At 41.7% G+C, this 13,455-nt stretch overlaps 2 protein-coding genes across 2 annotated transcripts; both read left to right on the top strand.

Annotated features, from left to right (window-relative positions):
- Positions 1-290: 290 nt before the first annotated feature.
- On the top strand, positions 291-3,431 carry LOC308099979 (uncharacterized protein; the record flags this gene model as incomplete). Its single annotated transcript, XM_080448881.1, has 3 exons — positions 291-331; positions 953-1,125; positions 1,922-3,431. 3 exons carry the CDS (start codon positions 291-293, stop codon positions 3,136-3,138), a joined length of 1,431 nt encoding a protein of 476 aa, XP_080305007.1. The 3' UTR covers positions 3,139-3,431.
- A 3,785-nt stretch (positions 3,432-7,216) lies between these two features.
- LOC308100737 (uncharacterized protein) lies at positions 7,217-11,579 on the top strand. The gene is made up of 3 exons (XM_080449811.1): positions 7,217-7,420; positions 9,250-9,403; positions 9,916-11,579. The coding sequence occupies exons 1-3, from the start codon at positions 7,313-7,315 to the stop codon at positions 11,154-11,156; spliced, it is 1,503 nt and encodes a 500-aa protein (XP_080305937.1). The 5' UTR covers positions 7,217-7,312; the 3' UTR covers positions 11,157-11,579.
- The last annotated feature ends 1,876 nt before the right edge of the window (positions 11,580-13,455 follow it).

Below are 13,455 nucleotides of genomic sequence, written 5' to 3'. Positions count from 1 at the left end.
TAGTAAAAGTACAAACGTATTGGCATCAAAATATACTTAAAGCACCAAGAGTAAAAGTACTCATTATGCAGAATGTCCCATTTCAAGTTTTCAAAATATATAAATATATGCAAATCTTTTGAAAATAGCTGAGATCTACAAGCTCACAGCTCGTTGCGATGCGAGCTTGTAGATCTGCTATATAGGAACGTGTCACTCCTTTTGAACAGAGTTTTGTTTTACTGTTTCAGGAAGAGCTGGATGCGCTGGTGGATTAACTGTGTGTGGAGGCCATCGACAAGATACTGAGGATGGTTGAGCTGGGGACCACGACAACACAACACCATCCACCGTCAGTCAAAAGAGGAGTGTCAGAAGGCTTGAAAACACAGGAGGAGGAGGTGACACTTAGAGGTAGGGTTGGATCTGGAAACCGGAGGAACCGATCGGAAACGGATCCAACATTGAGGAACCCGGAATCGGTTCCATCACATTTGGAACCGTTTCCGGAACCGGTTTTATCACACTGTCAGAGCTGGTTATGTGGACTTCACGTCTGCTGTACAATTACAATATCGGTGGTTCTCACACTTTTTTAATTTTCAAGGACCACCATAACTCTGAGAGGGTACAAATGGAACCAAATGGACCCGTGTTTTGGGGGAGGTAAGCGGGGCGGGAGGGTGATATTATTCACTGCATGTACTCCTACGGGCTGGGGCGGCACCTGTGATCAGTCACTGCTGTTGTACTCCAATTAATCAAATTCTTTCTTTTTGTTGTTGTTGTTGCTTTTTACCTCTTTTTCTCCTCAATTTAGTCATTATGCCAAAGAATTTGATTTAATTGTAGTGCATGACTATCTTTTCACCCTCTCCTTGTAGGATTAAACGAGCACTGCGTCCTCGTAGACGAGGACCCAGAAAACGGTCCTGATGACGAGGACTGCGTGTCCCCTCCCACCGTAACCGAGCACCAAGACCACGAGTACGCCCGGCCCCCGTCTCCCCCCTCATCCCCGGTGTCTACGGACAAGAGCACCGGCAGCACTGCACGGCACACAAAAAAAGAAGGGGAAGGGAGTGTCGGGCGGGAGGAGTAGGACGAAGGCTCTATGTCCTCCTGGTGGGGGCTCCTCACTGGCAGGTGAGTCAGTAGGATACAACAGCAGCGACAACACAGGAATACATTGGCATAATGACTATATTGAGGAGAAAAAGAGGTAAAAAGCAGCAACAACAAAAAAAGAAAGAATTTAATTGGAGTGCATGACGAAACTTCCAACGAAACTTCGGAAGATCCGGATTCTGACGTCCAATTCAAACCAGGCACGGCGCTGGCACATTATGATGGACAACAGTAACACAGTACACACTGACACACAGGGTACAGAGACAACACACTTCATATCGTCGCTGTCGGACAGAAACCTCTTATCTCCATCCTCGAACGTTTTGTGTTTTCCCGTAAACTAATGCCCTACTTGACCATATTACAGCGTCACACAAAAGCATCAAAAGTAGCAGATCCACAAGCACAAGTTTCGAGCTTGTGGATCTGCTAATTTTGCTATATTTGAAAAGTAACAGTTTTGGACATAAAGTATGAGGTTTCCACCCTGACAGAGACAATATACTGTAGTGAACAAACATAGCAACACAGTACATGTATGTATGCATGTATGCATGTATGCATGTATGCATGTATGCATGTATTATGAGTGTGGCATGTTTGTTTGGTTGTTTGTTTCTGGAGAAGAAACCAGTGTGTCAGGCTCCACCCACTCCCCATATTTCACGGATTGGTCCAGCTTCCAGCTACTGGGCTCAATTCATTGTCATTGGATGTGTTCCAGACTGAATATTTCACTAGTGAAAACTGAACACGAGAGAATTTAGGTCGCCTAAAATCGTGAGGCTAACTTTTCACACTCTCCTTGTAGGAATAAACAGGCACTGCGTCCCCGTAGACGAAGACCCAGGAAACGGTCCTGATGACAAGGACTGCGTGTCCCCTCCCACCGTATCCGAGCACCAAGACCACGAGTACGCCCGGTCCTCGTCTCCCCCCTCATCCCCGGTGTCTACGGACAAGAGCACCGACAGTGCTGCACGGCACACGGAAAAGAAAGGAAAGAAAACGCCCAGCGGACGCAAGAGAAAGAAGTCCCTTGAGTTGACGGTTCACGGGATTCTGGCGTTCAAATGCGAATGCTGTGACAAAAGCTACAAGACATGGACTTCGTACCGTGCGCACCTGAGGTCGTACCGGCACACCAGAGAGAGGACCTGCTTCTGCGACGTCTGTGGCAAGGGCTTCTCCTCCGTCTCTTCCTTCAAAGAGCACAGAGTCACACACTTCGACAGGACCTTCACCTGCGACGTGTGCGGGAAGAGCTTTCATCAAGCTGCCCACCTTAGGCAACACAAACAGGTGCACGAAGAGGTGAAGGCGTATCAGTGTGCGACCTGCGGGAAAGGCTTCACACAGGTGACGCACCTGAAGGCCCATCATACCATCCACACCAATGAGAAGCAGCTCTGCACCCTCTGCGGCAAAAGCTACACGACACGAGATAGCCTGAAGACCCACATGGTTATTAAACACTCGCATGAGCTTCCACCCGACAAGCTGCCAGAGAGTTTAATTACTTGCGAGGTCTGTGGGAAGACGTTCCCGAACCGTTCGACGTACAAAATGCACAAGATGATGCACACAGGGGAGAGGCCCTTTCACTGTGAGGTCTGTTGGAAGCGCTTCAGGACAAAACATATGCTAATAACCCATAAGTACATCCACCAGGGGGAGAACCCGGCTGTGACATCTGGCTGTGACATCTGTGGGCAGACATACAAGAGCAAAGAAAAGCTAAAACAACACAAGTACACCCATACAGGTGAGAAACCACACAAATGCTCCGTCTGTGACAAGACCTTCCCGTATGCCACCTATTTGATAAGACACAAGAGCATGCACACAAGAGAGACGCCGTACAGCTGCAAGGAGTGTGGGAAACACTTCCGCCTGCTGACTTTCCTGCAGGCCCATAAGCAGACTCTGGGTCACAAGAGACGGACGTCATCAGACATGACGTCCTCGGAAAACATTAACAGCAGCAGGTCTCCTACTGCTGCAAAAAAAAATCTAAATAAAAAATAAAAAAAATAGCTTATCTACAAGCTACGCATTGTGAGCTTATAAGATCGGCTCGGTGGTCGAGGAGTCTCCAAAATCAGGATTGGCATCGGACCCCAAGAATCTATCATCATCGGTAAATAGAAATGAAAAAATCTGAAATGATATTCTGGTCATAGGTTCAAATCCCAGTACCAGCCAAAGTGTCTCTGAGCAAGAAGACACTGAACCCCCCCCCCCCCCCCTACCTGCTTATTCTATTTTTTGCCTTTCTGTGGGCAAAGGTCTCCGCTTCAGGGTGAAAAATAACAATAATATGCAAATATGTAAAAATGAGTCCGTTATGTTCTGTGTCAGATGAGCATGTTCATACACTGTTCATTTCACTTAGTGGTATGTTTTTGCTATCACATTGAAATGCTCACCAACACTGTCACATTAAATACATATGTATATATTGTTTGCAGATGTGCTCATTTGTTTTTTTTTATCCTTATATTTTTTTAATTTAACTTCCTGTGGGCATAATTACCAGAAAACAAAAGGTTTTAACAACTTTGACCCAATATACTAACGATGAATGGTGAGAATAGCTGATCTACAAGCTTGCAACACATATTTTCGCAATGATTTGATGACCGAAACAGGGATGCCTGGTTGAAAGTGGTTAAAGCAGCACTATGTAACTTCCCTCTTCTACCCCGGTTTTGAACCCGGTTTCCTGCGCAAGTGCTGACATTTTTACCATTGAGCTAATAGAGCCTGCCTGCTTGCTCAGGGGATAAATGTAATCTTGACCATCAGGTCAAAATTCGTGTCAGATCCTGTGTCTAGGTGACTCATGACCTTTGACACGATCTAAATGTCTCAATAGCAGAGCAGGGAGACAAAATACAACCACCAGTGGAGGACAGGATTCCTAAACAGTAAATGTCTAAATTCTCTAAAATATGTATAATACATATTTACAGGATAAATGGCATTAAATAATCTCATTGCAGTGTTTATTATGATAAGAATAAGAGCAGCTTTGTACTGTACATAGACCTCAGCAGGCCTGTCACAATTATTACTATAATCCAGGGGTACGCAACCTTAGGCACAGGGGAGGGTGATCACTGGCACACTGGCATAAATATGAGAGAGAGGATTTTTGGTTTAGAATACAATATATGTTTTAATGTTGTCAATTGAATTAACACATTCAATCCGGGAATGTATCTGTCTCATTTTCGAATTTAGCTATAGCCATTATTTCATACTTTGGCTATTTAATTGTTAATTGAAAATATACAAGCTCATGTGAATTCATATAAGTTTGTAGATCTGCTATTTTTGAAAAATCATGAACATTTTTGCAAATCTTTGAATATATATATTTTTAAAGTGAACATTTGCAACTCAAATCTTTGCTTCTTGGTGGGGGGCGGGGGTCCCTGGAACAAAATATTTTGAGATGGGGGTCCGCGACCAAATACATATCCTTTTGGGTGGTCCTGCACATGAAAAAGTTTGAGAACCCCTGATATTATAGCAACATACGTTTTTTCAGAAAACTGTTAGGATTTAGAAGACATTTGTAGACACGTTCCCGGATTGAATAGGTTAAGTCCCCTCACATCTGTATGCAAATTATATCCTGAACATAATTCTACATGCGTTCAAACTCTGAACTCTGACCGGGGAGGGAGTCGGGGAGATAAAGTAGATGGGTTACAAAGTCTAATGATCATTATTCATTACAATGTCTTGATATGAAAGAAAACATTTCAAAAGAAGGGGGGAAAAGTTTGATTTATGGACAATTTAAATCTGCTGGAAATATTTAATTTTTATATTTTGATGTGGTGTAATAACATGGCACACTGTCTCAAAAAGGTTGCTGTAATCGTTTCCATGTTGAAAAATGTCATGCTCTACATTTTCAAACATTCCAAAAATAGCAGAAATAGCAGATCTACAATTCACAACAGTGTAACCAAATTCAAAACAGAAATTAGTTTTCCAGTTTCTTTCCCTTTTTTAAATTCATCAGTGTACAATAAACAACAATACAAATACATCTTGAATGAAAACATACAGTTAAACTGTGAACATGGTGACATGATCAGTGAGCTTGTAGATAGATCTACAAGGTGCTGTTTCAAAGTCCAAAGTAGATCGTCTGCTATTTACACTATTTAAAAAGAAGATTAAAAGTATTTGTTTTTCTTTTAATTCATGAAATGTCTTTGATGGTTGTATTTATTTATGCAATTATTTTTGGAAAATGTTTGAATTTGTTTTTAATTCATGAATTTTTTTGCATTAAATTTTTTTTTTTTGCAATAATAATAATTAAAACAAAATGTAGAAAACAAAATAATAAAGGGACATTTAGTCGCAACCCATAAACATTGGTCCGCAACCCACAAAAGGGGCCCGACCCAGTGTTTGGGAAAGCACAGTTTCTCAACGTTGGGTACAGGGACCACCAGGGGGTCCAAATGGACCCTTATGGGTCTGTAAATGTGAGAGTGTACACATGGAACCAAATGGACCTGTGACTCCCAGACTTACATGAACACTGAGGATTTAACAGTGTGGATTGGGGATTCTGGAGGAAAAAGAAAGAAAGAAACTGCATCGAATGGGGACATGGTCTAAAAATAGTTCTCAAGCTTGTCAGTGCGAAGGACCCCCACATTGATGTATATTTAGCCGCGGACCCACATCTGAAAAGGTTTTGTGACAGGGACCCTCAGAAGAGAAAAAAATATTCATAATTTTCTTAACATTTCTGAGATTTTTCAACAAAATAAAATCTAAAATAGCAGATGTACAAGCTCGCAGCACGTGACGCGCTGTGATCATGTTTGATTGATGTAGTTTATTTAGTAAGACATGAGAATAGTACATGACAGTACATAACAGTACATGGAAGTACATTCACAATACAAGGTCTACTAAACTGGAACTCTCATTAAGCACTAAGCTTGTTTAAGATGAGAACCCCATGCACACAAATCATGATGTACATTGTACAATGTACATTTGCTCTTTTTGAATAGCCAACATATAATGGATAAAGTGGTTAAAATGATTGTGATGCTATATTAACTGCTTTTGCCGGGTACCCCTCGGAATAGAAAATGTGTAAACAAAACAAAGAAAAAACATTAATTTACACTGATGATAGTGCTGTCAAACAAGTCTATGAAGCTATGAAATCTATGAAAAGGTTTAATCTGCAACACGATTGTATTCAATATAGTGGGGGTCCCTGCTTCATCTCTCTCTCAGCTAAGGGGTCCTTGGCCCCAGATGATGGTGAAGTGACAATTTCAGGACTTTTAAGACCATTTTAATACCTAAAAAAAGAAAGAAAGAAATTAAATTAAAAAAGACCAAAAGTAATCAACAAACTATATAATACAAACTGGACAAACATTGGCCAAATTGGCCAAACAGGATTTTGTGTGAAAAAAAATGTAGTACTTTTTTCCAGCCACTGCTATCAAGAAAATAAAAACTTGGCGTTTTGTTTTGTTTTGTTTTGTTTTGAAGGCCTATCGAGGCACTTCCGGATGTGTCGTCGTTACAAGTGTTGCCATGTCAGCTTATTATAAGCTACTTTGGGCTTGTTTTTCTTTGAAGTTGCTTGTAAATATTGGTAGTTTGCGGGTTGTGGTTTTTTGGGGCTTGTTTCTAAACTCAAGTGTAGTTGCTTATTTTGGGCTTGTTTCCTAATTTAATTTATTTTTTAAACCAGTGGTTCTCAAACATTTTCATGTCAAGGACCCCCAAATTAGTTTGTAAATATCCAAGGAACTTGAAGGAAGGACCCCCATCTGAAAATATTTTGTGTCAGGGACCCCTGCTTGTATTAGATTTTTTTTGATTTTTTTTATATGTCAACGTGTCGCATCACGACGCGTTGTGACTTGTGAGCTTGTAGATCTGCTATTTTCAAATAGCCGAAGCACGTCACTTCTTTTGGGCATGTTTTCATAGACCTAGTTGCTTATTTCTCTCACAAAATCTGGCAACGTTGGTTGTTACTGCCCGGTCCGGAAAGGGCGGGGTTTAGTGTTCCCTCTTCCCAGTTCTAAAATATTAGCTGTTTGGTTGATAATGATAATAGAAGATAAAGTACAGTTACAGTGTTTCTAAAACTAAAGATAAGACGCTAAAAGCAGTGTGTTTTAAAAACGACACCATGTTGAGTTTAGAGTCTTTTAACACTCAACTCCTTGTAATAATGAATGATTTCACCAAGGCGGTCATAGCACAGATAAAGGTCCAAAACAACGTGGAAGAAGACCTGGTAAATAAACTACATTTCTGTAAAAAAAAAAGAAAGAAGAAGAAGATCTGCAAACTAGCGTTGTTTAGCTGTCATCTGTTCTTTTATGGCATGATGCGAAACCCTCGTAAGATAAAGTATAAATTCATTTAGTGGGGTAGACATTAGCCATGGATCCAAGACGCTCATCTGTCATGATAGGCATGGATGAACTTCAACCTGGTGTTTGCACTTTCTCCCTTTTTGCCCCGAACATCTACATAAACGTTCGGATTTCAAATATAAAGTGCTTACCCTATGGTGACGGATGTTGAAATTATGTACGGCCCCCAGAAGTACCCGTATATACCGTATTGTTCAGTTAAAAAGCATTTTAATCCGATTGGTGGCCATTTTATCACAGAGTTGTAATATATCAGAGTGAAATACACCTCCCAACCGATAGGGTTGCGTGGTTGAAAGCATGAAAGAATACGGAGAAATGGCCACCAATCCGAGTAAAATGCTTTTTATTAAACAATATGAAAGATACAGGTACTTCTGAGGGTCCGTGCATAATTGTAACATCCGTGGCCATGGGGTAAGTTTTTTATATTTGAAATCTGAACGTTTGTGTAGATGTACGGGTCAAAAAGGGAGAAAGTGCAAACACTATGTTGATGATCATTCATGACTGTATCAGGGCTAGGTAGATATTAGCCCTAGAATGGCTGACAGACTGACTGAACGCTGCATTTTCGTGGGGGCATTCTAGCTTGGTGGGGCTATTTATGTAGGCCAGGGGTCCTTGGGAGTTCCAGGGGGTCCCCAGCAAAATTAGTTAATACAGCATCTAAATCAGTTAATAACACTTCAACCCTAAATGTATCAGCTTTTAGCTGACCTAACAAGCTCACGTTTCAACAACACACATCTTGTATGGGTCCCACCCCGCCACAACATATTTTCATATTGGGCTCTGCGACCAATACATATCAATTAATTTGGGGGTCCCTGACAGTTTGAGAGCCACTGGTGTAGGCTACTCACCCTACATTGCTGTGATTTGGGGCCCAGCTCTTTTCATCTAGTATCAATCATAGCATATCCATTTGAATGTTCTGGCGGAAAACATGTATTCAGTCAAAGTTGACAATAATGGACAAGTTGTAACTTGGTCCAAGTTGCATACTGATTGATTGATTGATTGATTGATTGATTGATTGATTGAATACTTTATTAGTAAGACATGTAAACAGTATGTGGTACAGTCAGACATTAACTCTTTCAGTGCCATGCTTATTTATGGAATTTTGGGTTGTGAGTGCCACAACCAAAATTAATTGTAAAAAAAAAAGTGCTTAGGAGCCGAGATACAGCCTTTTTCAGTAAAAAGTTAAACAAGAAGTGAATGGAGCAGCAAATCTTCAATTAAAAAAAAAAATATTGTGGCACACGGGGCGTTAGGCCTCATGACGTATTTGACGTATTGTGGCACTGAAAGAGTTAAGGCTAAAAGGATAACACCAAAAAGCTCTTGTGGACCTACATATTCAATTCATCAACATAGTATACAAAATGTAATACAAGAACGCTCGCCCCAAAACCCGCTCGCCCCGGGTCAAATCTGGGTAATCTGGGAATCTGGTATCCAGGTATTCCTAAACGTAACGTCAGTAAAACTATGCCTAAACTTAACCTTATTCCTAAACGTAACCTCACAATTCCACATTGAGTTGATATTCTCTAGGTGGCACTTTCGCTAAAAACCAGGGTCCTAGAAGCGGGGGTGGTATGGGGTCCTAGGACTGCAGTCCTCTACTGCAGGAACAACCGACTACTGCTCTAATCTTCTATGTTTATTGTTTCAGGAAGAGCTGGATGCATTGGTGGAAGGTTTGTGTTTGGAGGCCATCGACAAGATACTGAGCATTGTTGAGCTGACGACAACAAAACAACAATCTACACAATCAATACCTTCAATCAAAATCGAAGAGACAGAAGACTTACACATTGACACAAATGGTACAGAGACAACACACCTCACATACTGTGTGTGTGTGTGTGTGTGTGTGTGGGTGTGGGTGTGGGTGGGTGGGTGGGTGGGTGGGTGTGGTGTGTGCGCGCACACGTGCGTGCGTGCGCATGTATGTGTGAGAGAGATGGCACAATGACCACACGCTCCCTATAAGTGTGGTTCTCAAAGTAGGGTCCAGGAACCCTCCAGGCTTCTTTCCTTGAGGGGGTTCCAAATTATGGACCCTTACAGATCTATAACTCTGAGAGTTATGGGGGTCCTTGAAATTAAAACGTTTGACAACCACTGATCTACAAGCCAAGTTTTACTGGAGAAGAAACCAGTGTGTCAGAAAACAGTCCCCCACTCCCCATATTTCACGGATTGGTCCAGCTTCCAGCTACTGGGCTCATTCGATTCCCATGGATGTTTTCCAGACCAAATATCTCACAGTGAAAACTGAACATGTGAGGTTCAGGTTGTCTTTGCGTGGCTAACTTTTTTTATGCTCTCCTTGCAGGAATAAACGAACCCTGTGGCCCTGAGGAAGAGGACCCAGGAGACGGTCCTGATGGCGGGGATGATGGGGGCATGTCCCACTCCCCTCCCACCCCTCCCAGGCACCAAGACCACGAGTACGCCCGGTCCTTATCCCCGGTATCTGCAGACGAGAACACCAGCGGCGCCACACAGCACAAGAAAAGGAAAGGAAAGAAAATGCCCAACAAACGCAAACTAGGTCCAGAGCCCATGAATCATCCGTGCGAGCGGTGCACCAACATTTTCCCCAGCGTGTTCCGACTGAACGAGCATTACATTAAGGTACACCCAGAGTGTCAAACCTGCGGGGAGCTCTTCCCCGGCATTAAGAAGCTCCGAGAGCACGAGATCAAAGCTCACGGGGTTCTGCCGTACAAATGCGACTACTGTGACAAGGGCTTCAGCCACAAGGGTCACCGTGATGAACATGTGAAGAGAAAACACACCGGAGACAAGGCCTTCATGTGCGACATCTGTGGGAAGGCGTACATCTGCGACGCTGCCCTCAAACTGCACAAAGTCGTTCACTTCGACAAGTCCTTCAAGTGCAACGTGTGCGGCAAGAGCTTTCATCACGCCGTGCACCTCGCGCGACACAAATACGTGCACGAAGAAGTGAAGCCGTATCAGTGCCCGGCCTGCGGGAAAGGGTTCACGCAGGCGGAGAACATGATGAGGCATCAGGCCGCCATCCACGACGTGACGGAAAAGCAGCTCTGCTCCATCTGCGGCAAAAGCTACACACAAGAGAGCATGAGGTACCACATGGTCAGCCAGCACTCTGAACTCGCCAATGAGCGTGTGATTATTTGCGACGTCTGCGGGAAGAAGTTCCAGCACCCTTCGCAGTACAAATTACACAAGGTCACACACTCAAGAGAGAGGCCATTTCACTGTCACATCTGTGAGAAGACTTACAAGCACAAACAAATGCTAAATACCCATATGCACACCCACACGGGTGAAACACCATACAAATGCATTGTCTGTGAGAAGACCTTCAACACGTCTACCAGTTTTATGAGACACAAGAGCATCCATTCTGGAGAGATGCCGTACAGCTGTAAGGAGTGTGGGAAACACTTCCGCCTCCCGACTTTCCTAAAGGCCCATGAGCAGACTTTGGCTCACCGCAAACGGACATCATCAGACATGGCGTCCTCAGAAAACACTAATAGCAGCAGGCCTCCTACTGCTGCTAAAAAAAAGAAAAGTTCATAAGTTTTCAGAAATAGCAGATCTACAAGCTACACTGTTTTGAGCTTGTAGATCGGCCATATGAATTTTCGATCAGATCTATCTTTTTCAAATTGATTACAATTGATTATGCATTGTTTTTGTTCCTTTCTCTTTTTTTTAATGTATTTCTTATACAAACTATCGGTCAAAATATTGGTATAATCGGTAATCATCAGTTGAGCTCCAAGAGAAATTTAAAAAAATCTGAAATGAGTAATCATGTGGTCAAATCCCTTCACCTTTATGTGGGCAAAGGTCTCAGCTTCAGGGTTTAAAAGATTAAGTAACAATTATAATGCAAATATGTAAGATTGAGTCAGTTATGTTCTGCGTCTGTGTTCATTTCACTTAGCGTTGTTTTTGCAATCACATTGAAATGCTCACCAACACTGTCAGATTAAATATATTTTTTGCAGATGTGCACATTTTAATGTTATTTGTTTGTATCCTTCCTTATATTTTCAGAGTTTATCTCCCACTAGTGTAACGACCAGAAAACTAAAGGCGCTAACCACTTTAACCCAATATACCAACAAATTAGTCTCGCGTAGCCAGACAACTATTCCACAATCTCCGAATGAATACGATATAGAATCTGGAACTACACCTTCTGAAAGCCCAGAACAGAAGCGGTCATCTGTTTGTCATTTCCGTTAACGAAAATATATTTTAAAACGTCTTTACATTTTATTTTAGAATTCCCATTTCTGCTAAGCAGCGAGCTATATGTGCTTCGATTATTTTGATTTATATTAAGACAAATTTGCGCGACTGTAAAGATAATACGGAAGGAGGAGGCGTCGTATCCGCTTTATCCTCTGATGATTTTCAGAGCTTCCGTTGTTCCAGACCGTATGACGGAGACATTTGGAAATTGTGGGAGGCAACAGTCTGGCTCGCGAGACTGCTAAACGAATAGTGAAAATAGCAGATCTACAAGCTCCCAACACTTGACTTGTAGAAAGTGTTTGTCTACACATAATGGCATGTCCAAAATAGGGATGGCAGGTTGAAAGTGGTTAATGCAGTATGGGTATGCTTTCCACAAAACTATGGAGAATACTAGGGTTCCTAAACAGGCCTTGTCCTAAATATGCATGTCGTCTCTGTCGGGTGGAAACCTCATTATGTCCAAAACAGTTCCTTTTCAGGATTCAAATTAAAAAAACGGCAAAAGCAGCAGTTCTACAAGCTCAAAACGCGATGCTTCGTGCCACGTTTCAAGCTTGCAGATCTGCTACTTTTGATGCTTTCGTGTGAGGCTGTAGTATGATCAGGTAGGGCGTTAATTTACGGGAAAAAAACACTACGTTAGAATGTGGAGGTAAGAGGTTTCTGCCCGACAGCAATGATTTGTATAATACATATTTATTAATAGACTCAAATAAGCTCTTTGCAGCGTTTATTGGGATTTAGAATAAGAACAGATTTGTACTGTATATCCCATTTAGACCTGTTGTAACCTATACGTTGTTATACCTTTCAATCCGGGAGCCACCTCTGTGTCTTATTAGTTGTTGCTATACATATAGCAACAAAATTCTTTATTTATTGAAATTTTTCACAGAACTTAGGTTAGGTTTTAGAAGGCGCTTTTAGAGTCGGCCTCAGCCCTCGGGCCTAAATGGGATCTACTGTTAAAAGTTTACACTGGAAAAGTGTTGCTGAATGGTCTGTATGCCATGGATTAAAGCAAAATTAAAAAAAAAAGTGAAAAACTTTGTATGGCCAAGTCCTAATGTGCACTAGCGCTGTTTCCTTAACAATTAACACAATATGTAAAATGATGATGTTTTAGTAATATTGTCCCTATGTTCTACATACTGCCAATCAGGTGAAGAAATCACAGACTGAGGCTTTAACCTTTGCTTTAATGAAATATCCAAGATCGTATGGAAGATTCTTCTAAACTAGTCTGACCAATTAAAATGCTCTAATCTTAAAAAAAACTGCAGGCTATTTTCTTTTATGCCCAAGTATGGAGATTCCTTCATCAATCCATCCATAGAAGGGACTGACGTGGGAACAGCTGGATTGCTTGCTCATGGGTGTGACTGTCGAATTGAATTGAATTGAAATTGAATTGAAGCTGGAAAGGATGGCCCAAGACAGACAAGGGTTTTATGAAATGATTAAAATCAATCCCAGTACAATCCCAAAATAAATTAGATATTTGTCAACATTTCCACAAAAAGAACAAAGTGTGTCAATATCAACCTTATATTTTATAAGATGACAGGATAACATCTATGAAGCACCTATTGAAGTACCTTTATATATA

This window comes from Gymnoscopelus braueri, assembly GCF_963280865.1.
Source record: "Gymnoscopelus braueri genome assembly, chromosome: 14".
Lineage (NCBI taxonomy): Eukaryota > Metazoa > Chordata > Actinopteri > Myctophiformes > Myctophidae > Gymnoscopelus > Gymnoscopelus braueri.
Note: the sequence above shows the minus strand (reverse complement) of the source record. Positions and strands in the feature narration are given on the sequence as shown.

Bases quoted from the DNA above. Each gene is read 5' to 3' on its own strand.
- LOC308100737 (XM_080449811.1), top strand. From the start codon at position 7,313: ATGTTGAGTTTAGAGTCTTTTAACACTCAACTCCTTGTAATAATGAAT. The intron at 7,421-9,249 runs GTAAATAAACTA...TTATTGTTTCAG, and splicing joins ACAACGTGGAAGAAGACCTG to GAAGAGCTGGATGCATTGGT. The intron at 9,404-9,915 runs GTACAGAGACAA...CTCTCCTTGCAG, and splicing joins CTTACACATTGACACAAATG to GAATAAACGAACCCTGTGGC.